The sequence below is a fragment of the Neomonachus schauinslandi genome, chromosome 6, assembly GCF_002201575.2.
Source record: "Neomonachus schauinslandi chromosome 6, ASM220157v2, whole genome shotgun sequence".
Lineage (NCBI taxonomy): Eukaryota > Metazoa > Chordata > Mammalia > Carnivora > Phocidae > Neomonachus > Neomonachus schauinslandi.
The window spans coordinates 81,608,783-81,624,486 of record NC_058408.1 but is presented as its reverse complement, the minus strand read 5'-3'; the positions used below and the strand labels follow the sequence as shown (position 1 = coordinate 81,624,486).

At 40.8% G+C, this 15,704-nt stretch overlaps 1 protein-coding gene across 1 annotated transcript in view; it reads right to left on the bottom strand.

Annotated features, from left to right (window-relative positions):
- B3GALNT2 (beta-1,3-N-acetylgalactosaminyltransferase 2) overlaps positions 1 to 15,704 on the bottom strand; it is a 60,479-nt gene that overhangs the window by 23,070 nt on the left and 21,705 nt on the right. The window contains exons 4-5 of the mRNA XM_021696162.2: positions 13,238 to 13,431; positions 5,471 to 5,566 (exon numbers count right to left, since the gene is read on the bottom strand). Coding sequence (XP_021551837.1) covers positions 5,471 to 5,566; positions 13,238 to 13,431 — 290 coding nt within the window. The remainder of the gene's footprint in view (positions 1 to 5,470; positions 5,567 to 13,237; positions 13,432 to 15,704) is intronic.

Sequence of the window (15,704 nt, the reverse complement as noted above, 5' to 3'; positions counted from 1 at the left end):
AAAGAGGTTGCTGCCTGAGTAGTGATAAAGTTTGGGAGAACTGATACCAAATACATCTGATAGGATTTAGTGAGTGCCTGGATATGAGAGGTGAGGATAAATCCCATGATTCTGGTTTGGGTGCCTGAAAAAAGGAGACAGTGCTACCCAACACTGAAATACAGGGGGAGATGAAAATGGATGGGACGGAGATGATCTCACCATCAGAATGCCCCTGGGACACTCACGTGGAGAAGTTTTATAGGCAGCAAAAGTTTTATATGCAGTACCTAAGAGAAATGTGGGCTGTAGTTGGATTTAAGAGCCATTAGCAAACAGGTGGTAATGGATAAAATTGCCCAGGAAGAACGAGTAAAACAAACAGAAACCTGGGTATCAAATCCTAATGATTAAGAGGAAAGCGAAAGGGGCACCTGGCTGGCTCATTCAGCGGACCATGCGACTCTTGATCCCAGGGTTGTGAGTTCGAGCCCCACTTTGGGTGTAGAGAGAACTTAAAAATAAAATCTTAAAAAAAAAAGAGGAAAGCGAGAGAGGAGATAATGAAGTACATCAGGAAGAAGAACGACCGGATGTGGCTGAACCAAAAGAATGTAGATCATATAAGCTAAGAGAAAAATGCAATCAACTAAGTGAAGGACAAAAAGTGTCCCCTGGAGTTGGCAGTTGGGTCACTGCAATCTTAGTGACTGCAGTTTCAGATGAACCATACCAAAAGTAAAAGCTATCATGACCAAATAAAAATGCTTCGCCTTGAAACTATGAATCTAGAAAATATGATGACAAAACAAGTAATTCTCTTCTCTGTCCTGTCCATTCAACTGACACTTGGCATTTACCCTATTTCATGGTGGCTCCTGCTGGGGTCCAACCACAGTTACTTTGTGACTGGGATATGATACAACATCAATAATGTGGACTAAAGTGAGTAACTGCCAGAAAAACTCATTGGCCCCCAGAACGATCCTGGTTTCTTCACTGCACTTCTGTAAGCCAGCGGGGCTTAGGGAAGGAAGGAACTGTGTCCACCCCGCCTTTATCTGCGCCTGCTCCATGTCACAGCTGAATCTCTGTTTCTCACTTCTCTCACAGGCCTGCCTTCTACTCTCTGATACAAAGTCATCACAAAGCTAGGGATCTCTTCAGATGAGAAACAACTGGTTTGTGGCAATTCCCTGCTAAGACCATAAAACCAAACAGAAGCTAGGAAACACATCGTGGTGTGGGCTGGAAAAAGGAGATCTCATAAATGATCTCACCCGTAACGTGAGTATGCTCTCTGCAACCCCTTTCACGTGTTAATTCCTCTGTGTCATGTTTCTAACTTCTCATCCAAACCAACAGAGTAGCTTAAATCTATACTATTTTTGGATTTAACAATTTTTTATGGCTTGGGGAAATGACTACACCTGAAGAGTTCCGACTGTCATGAACAGTGAGTATGCAGGTACCCGCACAGCTAAGAGTGGTGTCTCCAGTGACTCAGGTGAACACAAATAGTCTTTTTACTGAAATTGGTTTCAGGTTTCAACTGCACTAGTAAGGAAAGTACAAAATTAGAGAAATAAATATTTTAAGAGAAGCGCACAGCAGTCTCCATTTAAATTTGTGACTCCCACTGAGATTTATGCTTTAGTGAGTTACACGATGAAAACATTGCAAGAGGTTTGCTTACTTGACAAGCTATCCGCTGACATGTTACTCCAGCAGGCTGTGAGGCACGGAGCGAAGAAGATGATGAAGAAATCATCTACTACTCTCTTAAAAAATGGCATAAATGATGTTTGTCTTCTGTCATTCTTTGCTGATGATACGCAGGCAAACCATTCACCCACTATCACTTTTTCTGTGCTAATAAACCCAATTAGGCTTGAAGCAGCAAAAATGAGTATCTATGTACAATTAAACACGGTTTCAACAAAAATAAGATTTTGTGTAAAAGGATGGCATTTTTTTAAAGAGTTTTTTGTTTTTATAAAGCTAATATATATTTATTACAGAACATTTGGGAGATGCACAAAAAGCAGAAAATAAAAATCATCCATAATCCTACCTCCTCACCCCCGGGTATAGCCACTGTTAAATAATGGCATGTTTTTAAAAGGAAAAAATATGACTCAGAAGTAATGAAAAATAAAAAGTCAATTTAGCTTAAAGTTTAAAGTGAAATAAAGCTCACAAGGCTGTAGGCTTGAAAAATCTTAACTGAAACGGCCACTCACTGTCCCATCATTAGCACCTCCTGCTAGATACACTGTCCTTGCCTCAACCCAGTTATTTTGAAAAACTTCAAACCTATAGAAAAGCTGAAATTAAGCCCAAATCACCTAGACTCACCAACTGTTAACATTTAGCCACATCTGCTTTATCTCTGTCTGTATACACGTACTTTTCTATTCTTGTTGGTTAAGCACTCGAAAGCAAAGCAGGTATCATGACATGTCACCTTTTGAGTACTTAAACATGTATTTCCTAAGAACAAGGACGTTCTAAGGGAAAGTAATAATTTTTTTTTTTTTTTAAAGATTTTATTTATTTATTCATGAGAGACAGAGAGAGAGACAGAGGCAGAGGGGGAAGCAGGCTCCCCGCGGAGCAGGGAGCCCGATGCGGGACTCGATCCCAGGACCCTGGGATCATGACCTGAGCTGAAGGCAGACGCTTAACCGACTGAGCCACCCAGGCGTCCCGGGAAAGTAATAATTTTTGTGGATTAATCAAAATTTGTAATTTTTTTTAAAAGACTTTATTCATTTTGAGAGACAGAGAGGGAGAGAGCATGAGTGGGGAGAGGAGGGGGAGGGAGAGAGAGAGAGAGAGAAAGAGTGAGCTGGAGGGGCAGAGGGAGAAGCAGGCTGGCAGACTCCCAGCTGAACAGGGAAATGGACGTGGGGCCCGATCCTAGGACCCTGGGATGGAGTCCCGCATCGGGCTCCCTGCTCAGCAGGGAGTCTGCTGCTCCCTTCCCCCTGCTGCTGCTCTCCTTGTTTGTGCTCTAAAATAAATAAAATCTTAAAAAAAAATTTGTAATTCTATCTAGAAGACTGACCAAGATAATGGGGCAGACTCTGTAACACTGTGATTAGCCTTAAGCTTTAAAGCTAATTTTCTTCCTCTTTGCCCCTCATTGTGACTCCTTCCTCTTAGTTTCTCAACCTCGCCACCATCGACAATTTGAGCCAGACAAGTCTTTGTTGTGGGGGCTTTCGTGTGCTGTAGGACGTTCAGCAGCATCGCTGGCCTCTAGATGCCAGTACCGCTCCACCCCGAGCTGTGACACCTGAACGAGCCTTTGGACATTGCTAAATGCCCCTCCTGGGCCAACAGCCCCAGCTGCAGAAACTCTGCTCTTGAAGAACGGATCCCGAAAATCCAGATGAGTAGCAGCAAAAATAAGGACAGTGTGCATTTATTTCCCGAATACTTACCATGTGGCAGCATGTTCTAGGCATTCTGCATGTATGAAAATCATTTAGTCCCTAAAATGAGCCTCTCAACTGGGTGGTACAGCCCCATCTCACAGATGAGGGGATGGACACGGTGAGACTGAAAGGCTTGTGCGAGGCCACACAGACCCCGAGCGGCAGCGCAGGGCTTCGGACTCACCCGTGCTGCACCCGCAGCTCCTGCTCAGGGCACTTGGCCCCGAACGTGCCCTCACGTACTTACTCCCCGGTGCCTCATTTTTCTCTTTCCTACCGATGCCAGTCCTAAATCTTTTCTGTGCAAATGCACTCTACGTCCAGCCTCACACCGTTCTGATACCACCTAACACAACGCCAGTGTTCCTGGGCTCCTCAGAGTAACATGACTCTCCCTTCGGGAGGAGGTCTAGGAACCGCTGGAAGCCTGAGGTCCTGCCCATGCTCCTTCTGAGCAGAAAGTCTCATTGATGACTCGCTTCAAGCCTCAAGGAGCTTACCTACTAGTTAATATAGGAAAAGCGTTCACACCAGGCCTGGCACACGGTAAGTACGGTCTCAGTGCTGGCTCCTCTTGTCCCTCTAGGACGGAAGCTGCTTTCAGGGCAGGGATCTTCGTACTGTGTCCTCACAGAGCCCCGGTGCTTGGCACACACTAATTTCTCAAATACTTTCTTTTTAAAGATTTTATTTATTTATTTGACAGAGACACAGCGAGAGAGGGAACACAAGCAGGGGGGTGGGAGAGGGAGAAGCAGGCTTCCCGCCGAGCAGGGAGCCCGATGCGGGGCTCGATCCCAGGACCCCGGGATCACGACCTGAGCCGAAGGCAGACGCCTAATGACTGAGCCACCCGGGCGCCCCTCTCAAATATTTTCTGAGTAAATGCATACACAAACCAAAGAATGGCTTCCTTCAAAAGCTGAGATCCAACACTTAGCGAATACGACTTAGCTAAGCCACGGCTTTTAATTAAAAGTAAAAGATACTTTTGATGGGACATACTTCTGCCCCTCCCCCTGCTCATGTGCTCACTCGTGCTCTCTCTCAACTACATAAATAAAATCTTTAAAAAAATAAATGTTTTTTAAGCAGAAGTTTGTGTACAGGTGAAATAAAGGAGAGCCCTTTCACATCTACAGAATTGACATATATAGTTTCAAGTACTTGTACTGAACGCCAAAGATCCACAGCATATTTTGAGATGTGCTGTATAAGGCAAACAGAACCCACAAGACCAGTGTTGGGAAAATGTTTCTTGGTTCGTCAGCAGAGCTCGTCAATGGTCTAGCTCCCATGATGATTTAGCTCAGCTTTGACGGTGCCGGACGAACTCCACAGCTAAGCTACAGTGACTCCCCAAGATGCTTGAGAAACTGAACCCTATGTGGTTCCAAAGCCCTGAACTGAGGAATGTACTCAGACTAGACTGAACTAGCCTGGAGAGGCTGAGGTGGATGGATGAGTAATCGGCTCTTGCCCACCACACGATCCTCTGCACCCATCCTGCGGCTTAACTGCAGGCTGATGCGGGCACTTGGCAGGTAGGTGAGGGGAGCTCTAGGACACATCTACTCAAGACTGGACCTAGAAGGTGACAGCTGTGTTTTCAGACATGTTCCGCAACCTCGAGAGGTTTTATTCATCTTAGAAATGTGGTCAATCTCTTTGCAATTATCCTGCCTGCACCCTACCACCCCCACCCTCTTTAGATAAGTAAGCGACCTGATTCATTCAAATGGTATCTGGGTCTCGTGTTTCCATCAATCCATACTTATTATTAGCCTTTGTCACTAAAACAGTCATGCAGTTCTCAATCCACTGAATAAACCAGGCAGTGCCTTTCAGCAAGTGTGGTTTGGGACCCTCTGAGGCATTACCGGGCTGTGAAAAGGGATGGTGCAGAGTGCTCCATTTCCGTAATCTGTGCACAAAGTTGGCGGCCCCATCCAGCACTCTGAAGAGCTGTCCTGGTACAACAAAGCATCAACCGCTGGCCTTTGAGAGCACAGTGCCAGGCCACTACAGCCTTCCATTACACCCCGTACCTCAGGCAGGATGAACTGCTCCACAGGCTTGTACCACAGCTTGTTCACCTGCACACCACAGCTTGGAGGGCTGAAACGAGCCACGAAGAGGGCCTCCTACAAATGGGAGGTGGGGGGTGGGGGACAAGAAATAGGGGGAAAAAAAGAAAAAAAGAAAGACTCCACATTAGACATTGCGTATTCGGCAAGTTTTCAAACATCTTCTATCCTGGGCAGCTTAATCCTCGATGGCCCCAACCGGAGTTAATATGGGCCGAAAATGATGTTGAGACATCATTTGCGTTTTCCGGTGCGATCACGTTTATTAAGTAGATATTTAAGATAACAAAAGCTGTCTTAAAGTTCCAAAACATGAAATAAAATCCCCACAACCTTATAAAAAACCAAAGCCTACCTTGAAATGAGGAGCACTAGGGGAGGTGTGAGGTGTTAAATCAAGCTGAATCATTAGGCTTAACCCCAAGGGTTAAGAAGAAGCTGAAAGATGACATATTTCTACACAGAACAAAGGTACTCCAGGAGCCCCCCTTCAGAAAGAACCTTCAGAAGAAAAAATGCACAGAAACAAAGAAGGGAGCATATAAGAGGGCTGACTCCCATTATGTCTGTAGGCACACCACGTTAACTGCACTCGGCTTTACTGCGCCTTGGGGAGTACTGTGTTTTCTACAGTTTGTGGCAACCCCTCAATGAACAAGTCCAGAGGCGACATTCTTCCGACAGCATTTGCTCACGTTGAGTCTCTGTGTCACATTTTGGTAATTCTTGTACTATTTCACACTTTTTCATTATTATTATGTTTGCTTTGGTGATCTGTGATACTACTTTAATTGTGGGGGGGCCATGAACTGCTCCCAAATAAGATGGCAAACTTAATTGATAAACCCACTGACCAGCGCTTCCTCATCCCTCTCCCTCTCCTCAGCCTCCCCTATTCCCTGAGACACAACAATATTGAAATTCGGCCACTTAATACCCCTACAGTAAGTGTTCAAGTGAAAGGAAGAGTTGCAGGTTTCTCACTCTAAATCAAAGGCTAGTGTGGTCCACAAGAGCCAAACTATGGCAAGAGCCTAGATGTCCACCAACAGATGAATGGATAAAGAAGATGTGATATATACATACAATGGAATATTATGCAGCCATCAAAAAAATGAAATCTTGCCATCTGCAACAACGTGGATGGAACTAGAGGGTATTATGCTAAGCGAAATAAGTCAAAGAAAGAAAGGCAATTATCATATGATCTCACTGATATGCGGAATTTAAGAAACAAGGCAGAGGATCATAGGGGAAGGGAGGGAAAAATGAAACAAGACGAAATCAGAGAGGGAGGCAAACCATAAGAGACTCTTAATCTCAAGAAACAAACTGAGGGTTGCTGGAGTGGTGGGGGTTGGGAGGGATGGGGTGGCTGGGTGATGGACACTGGGGAGGGGATGTGTTGTAATGAGCACTGGGTATTATGCAAGACTGATGAATCACAGACCTGTACCCCTGAAACAAATAATACATTATGTTAATTAATTGAATTTAGATTTTAAAAAAACTTAAAGGATGTAAACTTAAGAGTTAAATAAATTATAATACAAGCAAAGTTAATAAATACAAAAAAAAAAAAAAAAGCTAGTGTTTTAAAGCTTAGTGAGGAAGGCAAGTTGAAAGCAGAGATAGGCTGAAAGCTGGGCCTCTTATGCCTCTTTGCGAACGCAAAGGAAAAGTTCTTGAGGGAAACTCTAAGTGCCTCTCCAGTGAACATGCAAAGGACAAGAAAGAGAAACGGACTTCTTGCTGATATGGAGAAAGTCTCTGGATAGAAGGTCAAACCAGCCACAACATCTCCCTTAAGTCAAAGCCTAATCCAGAGCAATGCTCCAACTACAATTCCATGAAGGCTGAGAGAGGGAAGGAAGCTGCAGAAGAAAAGTTGGAAGCCGGCAGAGGTGGATGCAGGAGGTGTAGGGAAAGAAGCGGTCTCCTTAACATCAAAGTGCCAGGTGAGGCCGCAGGTGCTGATGGAGAAGTTGTAGCAAGTTCTCCAGGAGATGGAGTTGAGATAATTCAGGAAGGCGGCCACACTTGAGTAAGGTTATCCGTGTAGACAAAGCAGCCTTCTATCAGAAGAAGATGCCATCCAGGACTTTCCTAGCTAGAGAGAAGTCAATGCCTGGCTTCGAAGCCTCAAAGGACAGGCTGACTCTCTTGTTAGGGGTAAATGCAGCTGGTGACTTTAGGTTGAATGCTCATTTTCCATTCTACAAATCCTAGGGACCCTAAGAATGACGATAAATCTCTGCCTGTGCTCTATAAATGGAACTACAAAGTCTGGATGACAGCACATCTGCTTACGCATGGTTTACTGAATATTTTAAGCCTACTGTTGAGACCACTGCTCAGAAAAAAAAGATTCCTTTCAAAATATGACTGCTCATTGAACAATGCACCTGGTCACCCACAAGCTAGGTGACTGCTAACACAGCATTTCATGCCCACTAACATAGCATGCATTCCGTAGCCCACGGATCAAGGAGTCATTTCGACTTTCAAGTCTTATTATTCAAGAAATACATTTTGTAAGACTGCCATAGACTCCTCGGATGGATCTGGGCAAAGTAAACTGAAGGCCTTCTGAAAGGATTCACCATTGTAGGTGCCATTAACAACATTCATGATTCATGGGAAGAGGTCAAAATACCAACGTTAACAGAATTTGGAAGAAGTTGATTCCAACCCTCATGGAGAACTCTGACAGGTTCAAGTCACTGCAGATGTGGTGGAAATAGCAAGAAAACTAGAATTAGAAGTGAAGCCTGAGGATGTGACCGAACGGTTGCCATCTCAGGATAAAACTTTAATGGATAAGGAGTTGCTTCTTACTCATGAGCAAAGTGGTTTCTTGAGATGGAATCTCCTCCAGGTGAGGATGCTGTGAAATTGCTGAAATGACAAAGGATTTAGAATATGGCATAAACAGAGTTGATAAAGCAGCTTCAGGGTTTGAGAAGTTGACTCCAATTCTGAAAGATGTTCTACTTTGGGTACAATGCTATCAAACAGCATCCCAGAGAAATCATTTGTGAAAGGAAGAGTCAGTCAGTGAGGCAAACTTCACTGTTGTCTTATTTTAAGAAATGGCCCCGGCTACCCCAGCCTTCAGTAGCTGCTACCCTGGTCAGTCAGCATCCACTGACATCGAGGCAAGACCCTCCATCAGCAAAAAAATTATGACTTGATGAAAGCTCAGATGATGGTTAGCATTGTCTAGCAATAAAGTATTTTTAAATTAAGGTATGTACCTTGTTTTTGTGATATTTGCATTAATATTAATACTACGGCACGTGTAATAGATGACATTAAAGTGTAAACATAACTTACAGGTGCACCAAGCAAAAAGTTCATTGGACTTGCTTTCCTGGGATATTTGCTTTACCAGGGTCTCTGAGGTACGCCTGTACTGTGTTTTTTTGAGTCCTTCCCAGTTTGTTTTAGGTAAGAATATTTCCTACTTCTCTCATGCCTATTCTTATACACCAGCTTACTACAGGAGAAATTTCTGTTAAAGCTATGAAGGCCACGCAGAAGTTTAGGATTAGGGGGGTTTTAGTGGATTATGTGTATTTCTTCATTAACACCAGTTCTTGGCCATACGGTGGTAATACCTTTTTATTGTGACTACCTGCAAACCCATTAGCATCGATCTTAGACTAGACTTTCCTTAGGACAAAGATTAACTTCTTGGCTAAAAATATGGCAACTAAAAAATAAATCAACATTATCAAAATACTGTCTGGGCCAAGTCTCTTCACTGATAACTCAAACATTACAAATAGTTTGAAAAAAAAAAAAAAGATTACATATACTAAGACAATTAAATGGATCAAAAAGAGGGATGCCTGGTTGGCTCAGTAGGTTAAGCGTCTGCCTTCAGCTCAGGTTATGATCCCAGGGTCCTGGGATGGAGCCCCACATCGGGCTCCCTGCTCAGCGGGGGAGCTTGCTTCTCCCTCTCCCTCTGCCTGCCACTCCCCCTGCTTGTGTTCTCTCTCTCTCTCAAAAAAAACCTCTCCATTAGCCAATTTAATTGCCCGCTAAAACAAAACAAAACAAAACAAAAATCAATACTCTTCAGGAATATAAGAGGATCCAGAGATCCTGCAATGAATCATTCACAATATCTAGGATATAATCCAAGGTTACCTGGATATAAGACAAACCAGGAAAATGTTATTCATACTCAAGAGAAAAGATGATAATCGATAAAGACAGGCCTCAACATGATTCAAATTAGAATAAACAGACAGGATTTTAAAGCCATTATTATATCTAATGTCAAAACTGTAAAGAAAATATGTTCAAAATGAATGAACTCAGGAAATTTTAGAGAAATAAAACTACAAAAAAGAATTAAAGGGACACGCTAGAACTAGGAAGTACAATATCTAAAATGCTTTCATTGGCAAGGTTTAACAGCAGATTTTTTTTTTTTAACAGCAGATTTGAGATGGCACAAGAGTCTGTAAATGTGAATATAGACTGAAGGAATTATTGAATCTGAAAAACAAAAATAATTTAAAAAAATGGACACAGTCTCATGATCTGTGGAACAATGGCAAAAGGTCTAATATGCATGCAATTGGAATCCCAGAATGAGTGGAGAAAATGGGGCTGAGGAAAATTTTTTGAAGAAATAATAGCTAAAAGTTTCCCAAATTTGGTAAAAGATTTACAGATTAAAGAAAGTTGGCAAACCCTGAGCAGCATAGACACAAAGAATAAACCACACCCAAGGTACAACACAATCAAACTGCTTAAAACCAAATATAAAGAGAAAATCTTTTTTTTTTTTTTAAAGATTTTATTTATTTGAGAGAGAGAGAATGAGAAAGAGCACATGAGAGGGGGGAGGGTCAGAGGGAGAAGCAGACTCCCCGCCGAGCAGGGAGCCCGATGCGGGACTCGATCCAGGGACTCCAGGATCATGACCTGAGCCGAAGGCAGTCGCCTAACCAACTGAGCCACCCAGGCGCCCATAAAGAGAAAATCTTAAAAGCAGCCAGGACAAACGGACAAAAAACCAATTACATATACCATACATGGGAACAATAATATGAAGGATAGTTGGCCTCTCACCAGAAAAAATGAAGGTCAGAATATATTGAAATGACATCTTTAAAATACTGAAGATAAAAGAAGTCAACCCAGACTTTCTATACCCAGAAAATATTCCACAAGAAAATGGGGGTGGAGGAGGACAGAATAAAGGCAAAATAAAAACATTTTCAGAAAAATGAAAACTAATCAAATTCATTACCAGTAAACTTGCACATTCAGGAAACCTGAATATTCAGGAAGGAATGAAGAGCACCAGAAATGGTAAATATGTGGGCAGACATAAAAGATGATTCTTCCTCTAAAGTACTTTAATACGCATTTAGCTGTTTAAAGCACAAGCTGTAACACTGTACCGTTCTTATATTTTACATGAAAGGGTACAACATTAATTTTAAGAAAAATGACAAGTTTAGGATGTATACTGTAATCTTTCTGTCAACCATACATAAAAAAGAGGAATGCAAAGAGCTGTAGCTGAAAGGATAACAGAGAAATTAAAACGGAATTCTAAAAAATACTCAAACCCAAAAAAGGCAGGAAAAGAGGAAGAGAGAAACAGGAAAAAGTAGAACAAACAGAAAACAAAGAGCAAAATGAAAAACAATTGGATAACTGCATTAAATGTAAATGGCTAAACACTCCATGTAAAAGGTAGAGATTCTCAGACTGGATCAAAAGGAAGACCCAACTATATGCTGTCCTCAGGAAACACAATTTCCATCTCTCTCTCTCTCTCTCTCTCTGTCTCTCTCTATATATATATGTATATAAAAGAGGGGCGCCTGGGTGGCTCAGTCCGTTAAGTATCTGCCTTTGGCTCAGGTCATGGTCGCAGGGTCCTGGGATTGAGCCCTACATCAGGCTCCCTGCTCAGCGGGGGGTCTGCTTGTCCCTCTGCCTCTGCCCTTCCCCTTGCTTGTGCTCTCTCTCTCTCTGGCAAATAAATAAATAAAATCTTTAAAAAAAAAAAAAAAAGAATAATACATCATGACCAAGGAATAGGAGATTGGTTTAACATTCCAAAATCAATAAATGTAATTCATCCCATTAACAGAGTAAAGGAGAAGTACCCTGGAAACATTCTATATGCCCAGCAATAGGAGAATGGATAAACATATTGCTGGAATACAGCTTAGCAATTAAAAAGAGGAAAAGGAATGTGGCACCTGGCTGTCTCAGTCGGCAGAGTATGCCCTCTTGATCTCAGGGTTGTGAGTTCAAGCCCCACATTGGGCATATAGCTTACTTAAAAAAAAAGAGGTAAAAGAAAAGGGAAAAATCATGAATACATATAAGAACATGGATGAGTTACAAAAACATGTTGAGTGAAAGAAGCCTTACACAGGAGAGTACTTTATGATTCTATTTACATATTAAATATCACAACAGGCAAAACCAGTCTATGGTAACAGAGGGAAAAAAAAAAAGGCCATCTCTGAGAAGTGGGACAGGGTGATAGGAGTTTGGGTTACACAGCTTTATGCAGTTTAAACTTACTGAGGGGGAGCTGGCTGGCTCAGTCAGAAGAACATGTGACTCTTGATCCTGGAGTCATGAGTTCGAGCCCCACGTTGGGTGTAGAGATTAAATAAATAAAAACTTAAAAAATAAATAAATAAAAAACTGACCTAATGTACATTTCACTGGCATAAAATTTAAAAAACCACAAATAAATATTAAAGTCTAGTTAATGGAAAAAACAAAAAACAGGCTAGTTAATGATATGCATGCTGAAGTGTTTAGGGACAAAGTGTCCTGATGCCTGAAACTGACTCTGAAATACAGTCAGGAAAAATAAAAAGATAGATTGTTGAACAACTTTATATATGATAAAGCAAATTTTTTTTTAAGAGAGTTTATTTATTTGAGAGCGAGAGAGACAGCAAGCACGAGCAGGGTGAGGGGCAGAGAGAAAAGCAGACTCCCAGCTGAGCAGGGAGCCCGATGTGGGGCAGGATCCTGGGACTCCAGGATCATGACCTGGGCCAAAGGCAGACACTTAACTGACTGAGCAACCCAGGCGCCCTGAAATACAGCAAAATGTTAACTACTGTGGAAATTAGGTGGCTACATGGGTGTTCACTGTATAATTCCTCCAAGATTTCTACAAACAGATCTTTTCAAATACAATTCCTTGCTAATATACTCCTTCAGATGTACTCTGTGAATAAATCAGATTTCCCCACATACCAGGAAGAGAGTAACCCCAGTTGTTTTAAACTTTCATTCCCTCTACATCCTTATTACAAAAGACATGTGAAGCAGCTGTTAGCCTTGTATTATAGAGACAGACTTTCAGGGTTGGAATGAAGAGACACTAATACTTGCTTATACCTTAAAGTCCCAAAGTTTCTACATTCATTATCAACTTCTGTAATTCCTTAGGCTTTAGGGAATTTTAGGTTGGGAATTTCTAATCTGGCCCAATCCCTTCTTTTCTAGATATAACACATTTATTTTTCATTGGTATTCTCTTCCCAAACCAGTATATTAATATATTATGCTATAATGTATCCAATCAGTAAGGGAAGAAAAGTGGAAGTCTTCCAACCAGATGTAATTATATAGTCTCCCAATCTACTATATGCCATGAGGAAAAAGCTGGTATTTTTTAAAAAGAAAAATGGGGAAAACCTTGTATAAAACAGTGCATACCTCTTGTTCTGCCTGATAAAGCTTGACTGTGATGTTCCTCTGGAAACCCACATCGTTGGCATCATAAAACACCCCAAGACTGGTAATAACGATTGGGTAGAGAACTCGGAAGCTCACGCTGACAACTCGGTCCTCAGAAATTCCTGATGAGGTGTCTTCAGGAAGACTGAATGCCTCAATTTCCTGGTTCAAAACTAAGGAAATAATGAGAAAAGGAGTTTTACATAACCAAACAAATATAATCTTATAATTCTTTCACAAATGGCAGTAATTAAAAAAATTCTCCAGAAATATGGCTGCTTCTAGGGAAAAACATAAATTTATCTTGAAATTTAAGAATGAAGTTTTTAGCTATATCTAGGTAAAATATTTAATTATCAGAACTACTTTAATAAATTTTTGTATGCACATGTGTGCATATATATGTCTAAATACCATAGAGGAATATTATCAAAGGCATCTATTAGGAAAGGTTCGATAAATAGGGATATTAAAAACAGTACCTAATGCAGTCATAAATAATGAGAACGTTTAGTCTTGCTCTGCAAATTCCAAAAATTCTACTTCTTGTCGGGCAATTTAAAATACTTGTGATGTCACATGACAAAAGTCCCTGAAATCACTTCCAATAACACTGAAAAATTCTATGTAATACTGATAAAAGAGAAGCACATCAAACACAGTAGTATGTCTGATCACATACTGTGTGCCATGCCCCATCGCATTTACAGCTTCACAACTACACTGTGTGGTCGTGGCATTATCTGACATCACGGGTTATGATACTGAGGCCTGGAGATGTTAAGTAACTCGCCTGAGGTCACAGGAAGTGGCAGAGCCAGGAATCAACCCCAGGTTTATGGACTTCAAACTCAGTGCTCTTTCCACTCCCCTACAGCTGCCTAAATCAAAGCCAGAAACAGTCCTTTGCAAATAATGTTTTCAATTACTATAAATGAAATCAGGACCAATTACATGAAACAGTTCACATGGCTGAGAATATCAGTGCCACTTTGTGAAATAATATAAAAACCTATTCTAAAAGATTTTATTGAAGTTCTTTGTATCTTTCAGAGCTGTGGTTTTCCAATTTTCCTGCTCACACAACCACATCAGTTAAACGCATTTGTACACACACTCATATATCTATTAACAAAACAGACACACATTATCGTTACCAACATATTCAGTCTTTATAAAGATAACACTGTCTTATTTTCAGATAAACAGAAATTCAGTTTTCTTCCCACACCCAGAGGATCATTTGGAACCCTACCTTCGAATTCCTAGAATGCTATTTTACACTTAGCAAAAGTTTTTTTTTTTAATATACTCAGTAAATGTAAAAGATTCAAAGTATATGCATATGGGTTAAAGGCCAAGATTAAGCACGGTAATAATCTAACTACCTATCTATTAAGAACAGATGTACCTTGAATTTCAAGCTACCTAGACACAGGAAATCCTGCTGCTTTGGTAATGCTATTAATCAAAACTACATATCCAGAGTATCATGATGATTAATTAATGCTCATGATGACCCTAAGGTACTGAAATAAACCTAAAATGACATTGGAGTCATCAAAAAGATAAAATTAGGTTCAATATAAATTTAGTTACACCTATTTAAAAAAATTTGTAACCTAGGTATTACATACATGAAATTTTTCTATTAATTAATAGTTCTACTCCTTTACTATTAATGAATAATAACACTTAAAATAATAAAAGTCTGGTTAATTTAAGGTGAGATTTTAAAAAAATTTGATTTGGTTTGGATTTCAAATGTAATTTGTTCTAGGCTACTCTTACATCATCAGTAATACAACATTTTATTAGGTTCATGGTCCCTTTGGGACTGCAGTGCAAGCTAACGGACCTTCTCCACAGAGAAACGAGGAGAAACGCAATTACACATGAAATTTTACTTACAATGTTAACTAAAAGATCCTAAGTAAGGACCTCTGCTTTACACAATAGAGACCTGAAAATAAGGTACAATTTATTTAGAAAGCTGACTGAAGCTGAACTTTATAAAAGGCAGGTTCTTTAATATTAAGTACCTACCACGTCCCAGGAACTATTCTGAATTTTTTATATGTATCAATGTATTTCATCCTGTCAATCCCTATGAGGTAAGTACTTTTATCCCCAGTTTATAGATGGTGAAACAGGCACAGAGGGGGTGAATAACTGATCAACGGTCACACAGCTAGAAAAGGCAGAGCCTAGATTTAAAGCCATGGGGTAACTTGGTGATGGGCATTAATGAGGGCATGTGATGTGATGAGCACTGGGTGTTATATGCAACTGATGAATCACTGAACATTTTATCAAAAACTAATGATGTACTATACGTTGGCTAATTGAATTTAAATTAAAAAAAAAAATAAAGCCATGGAGCCTGACTCCAAAGCCCACACTCTCAACGACATCACTATCGCTGCTTGTAAGAGTAAAGTGTACA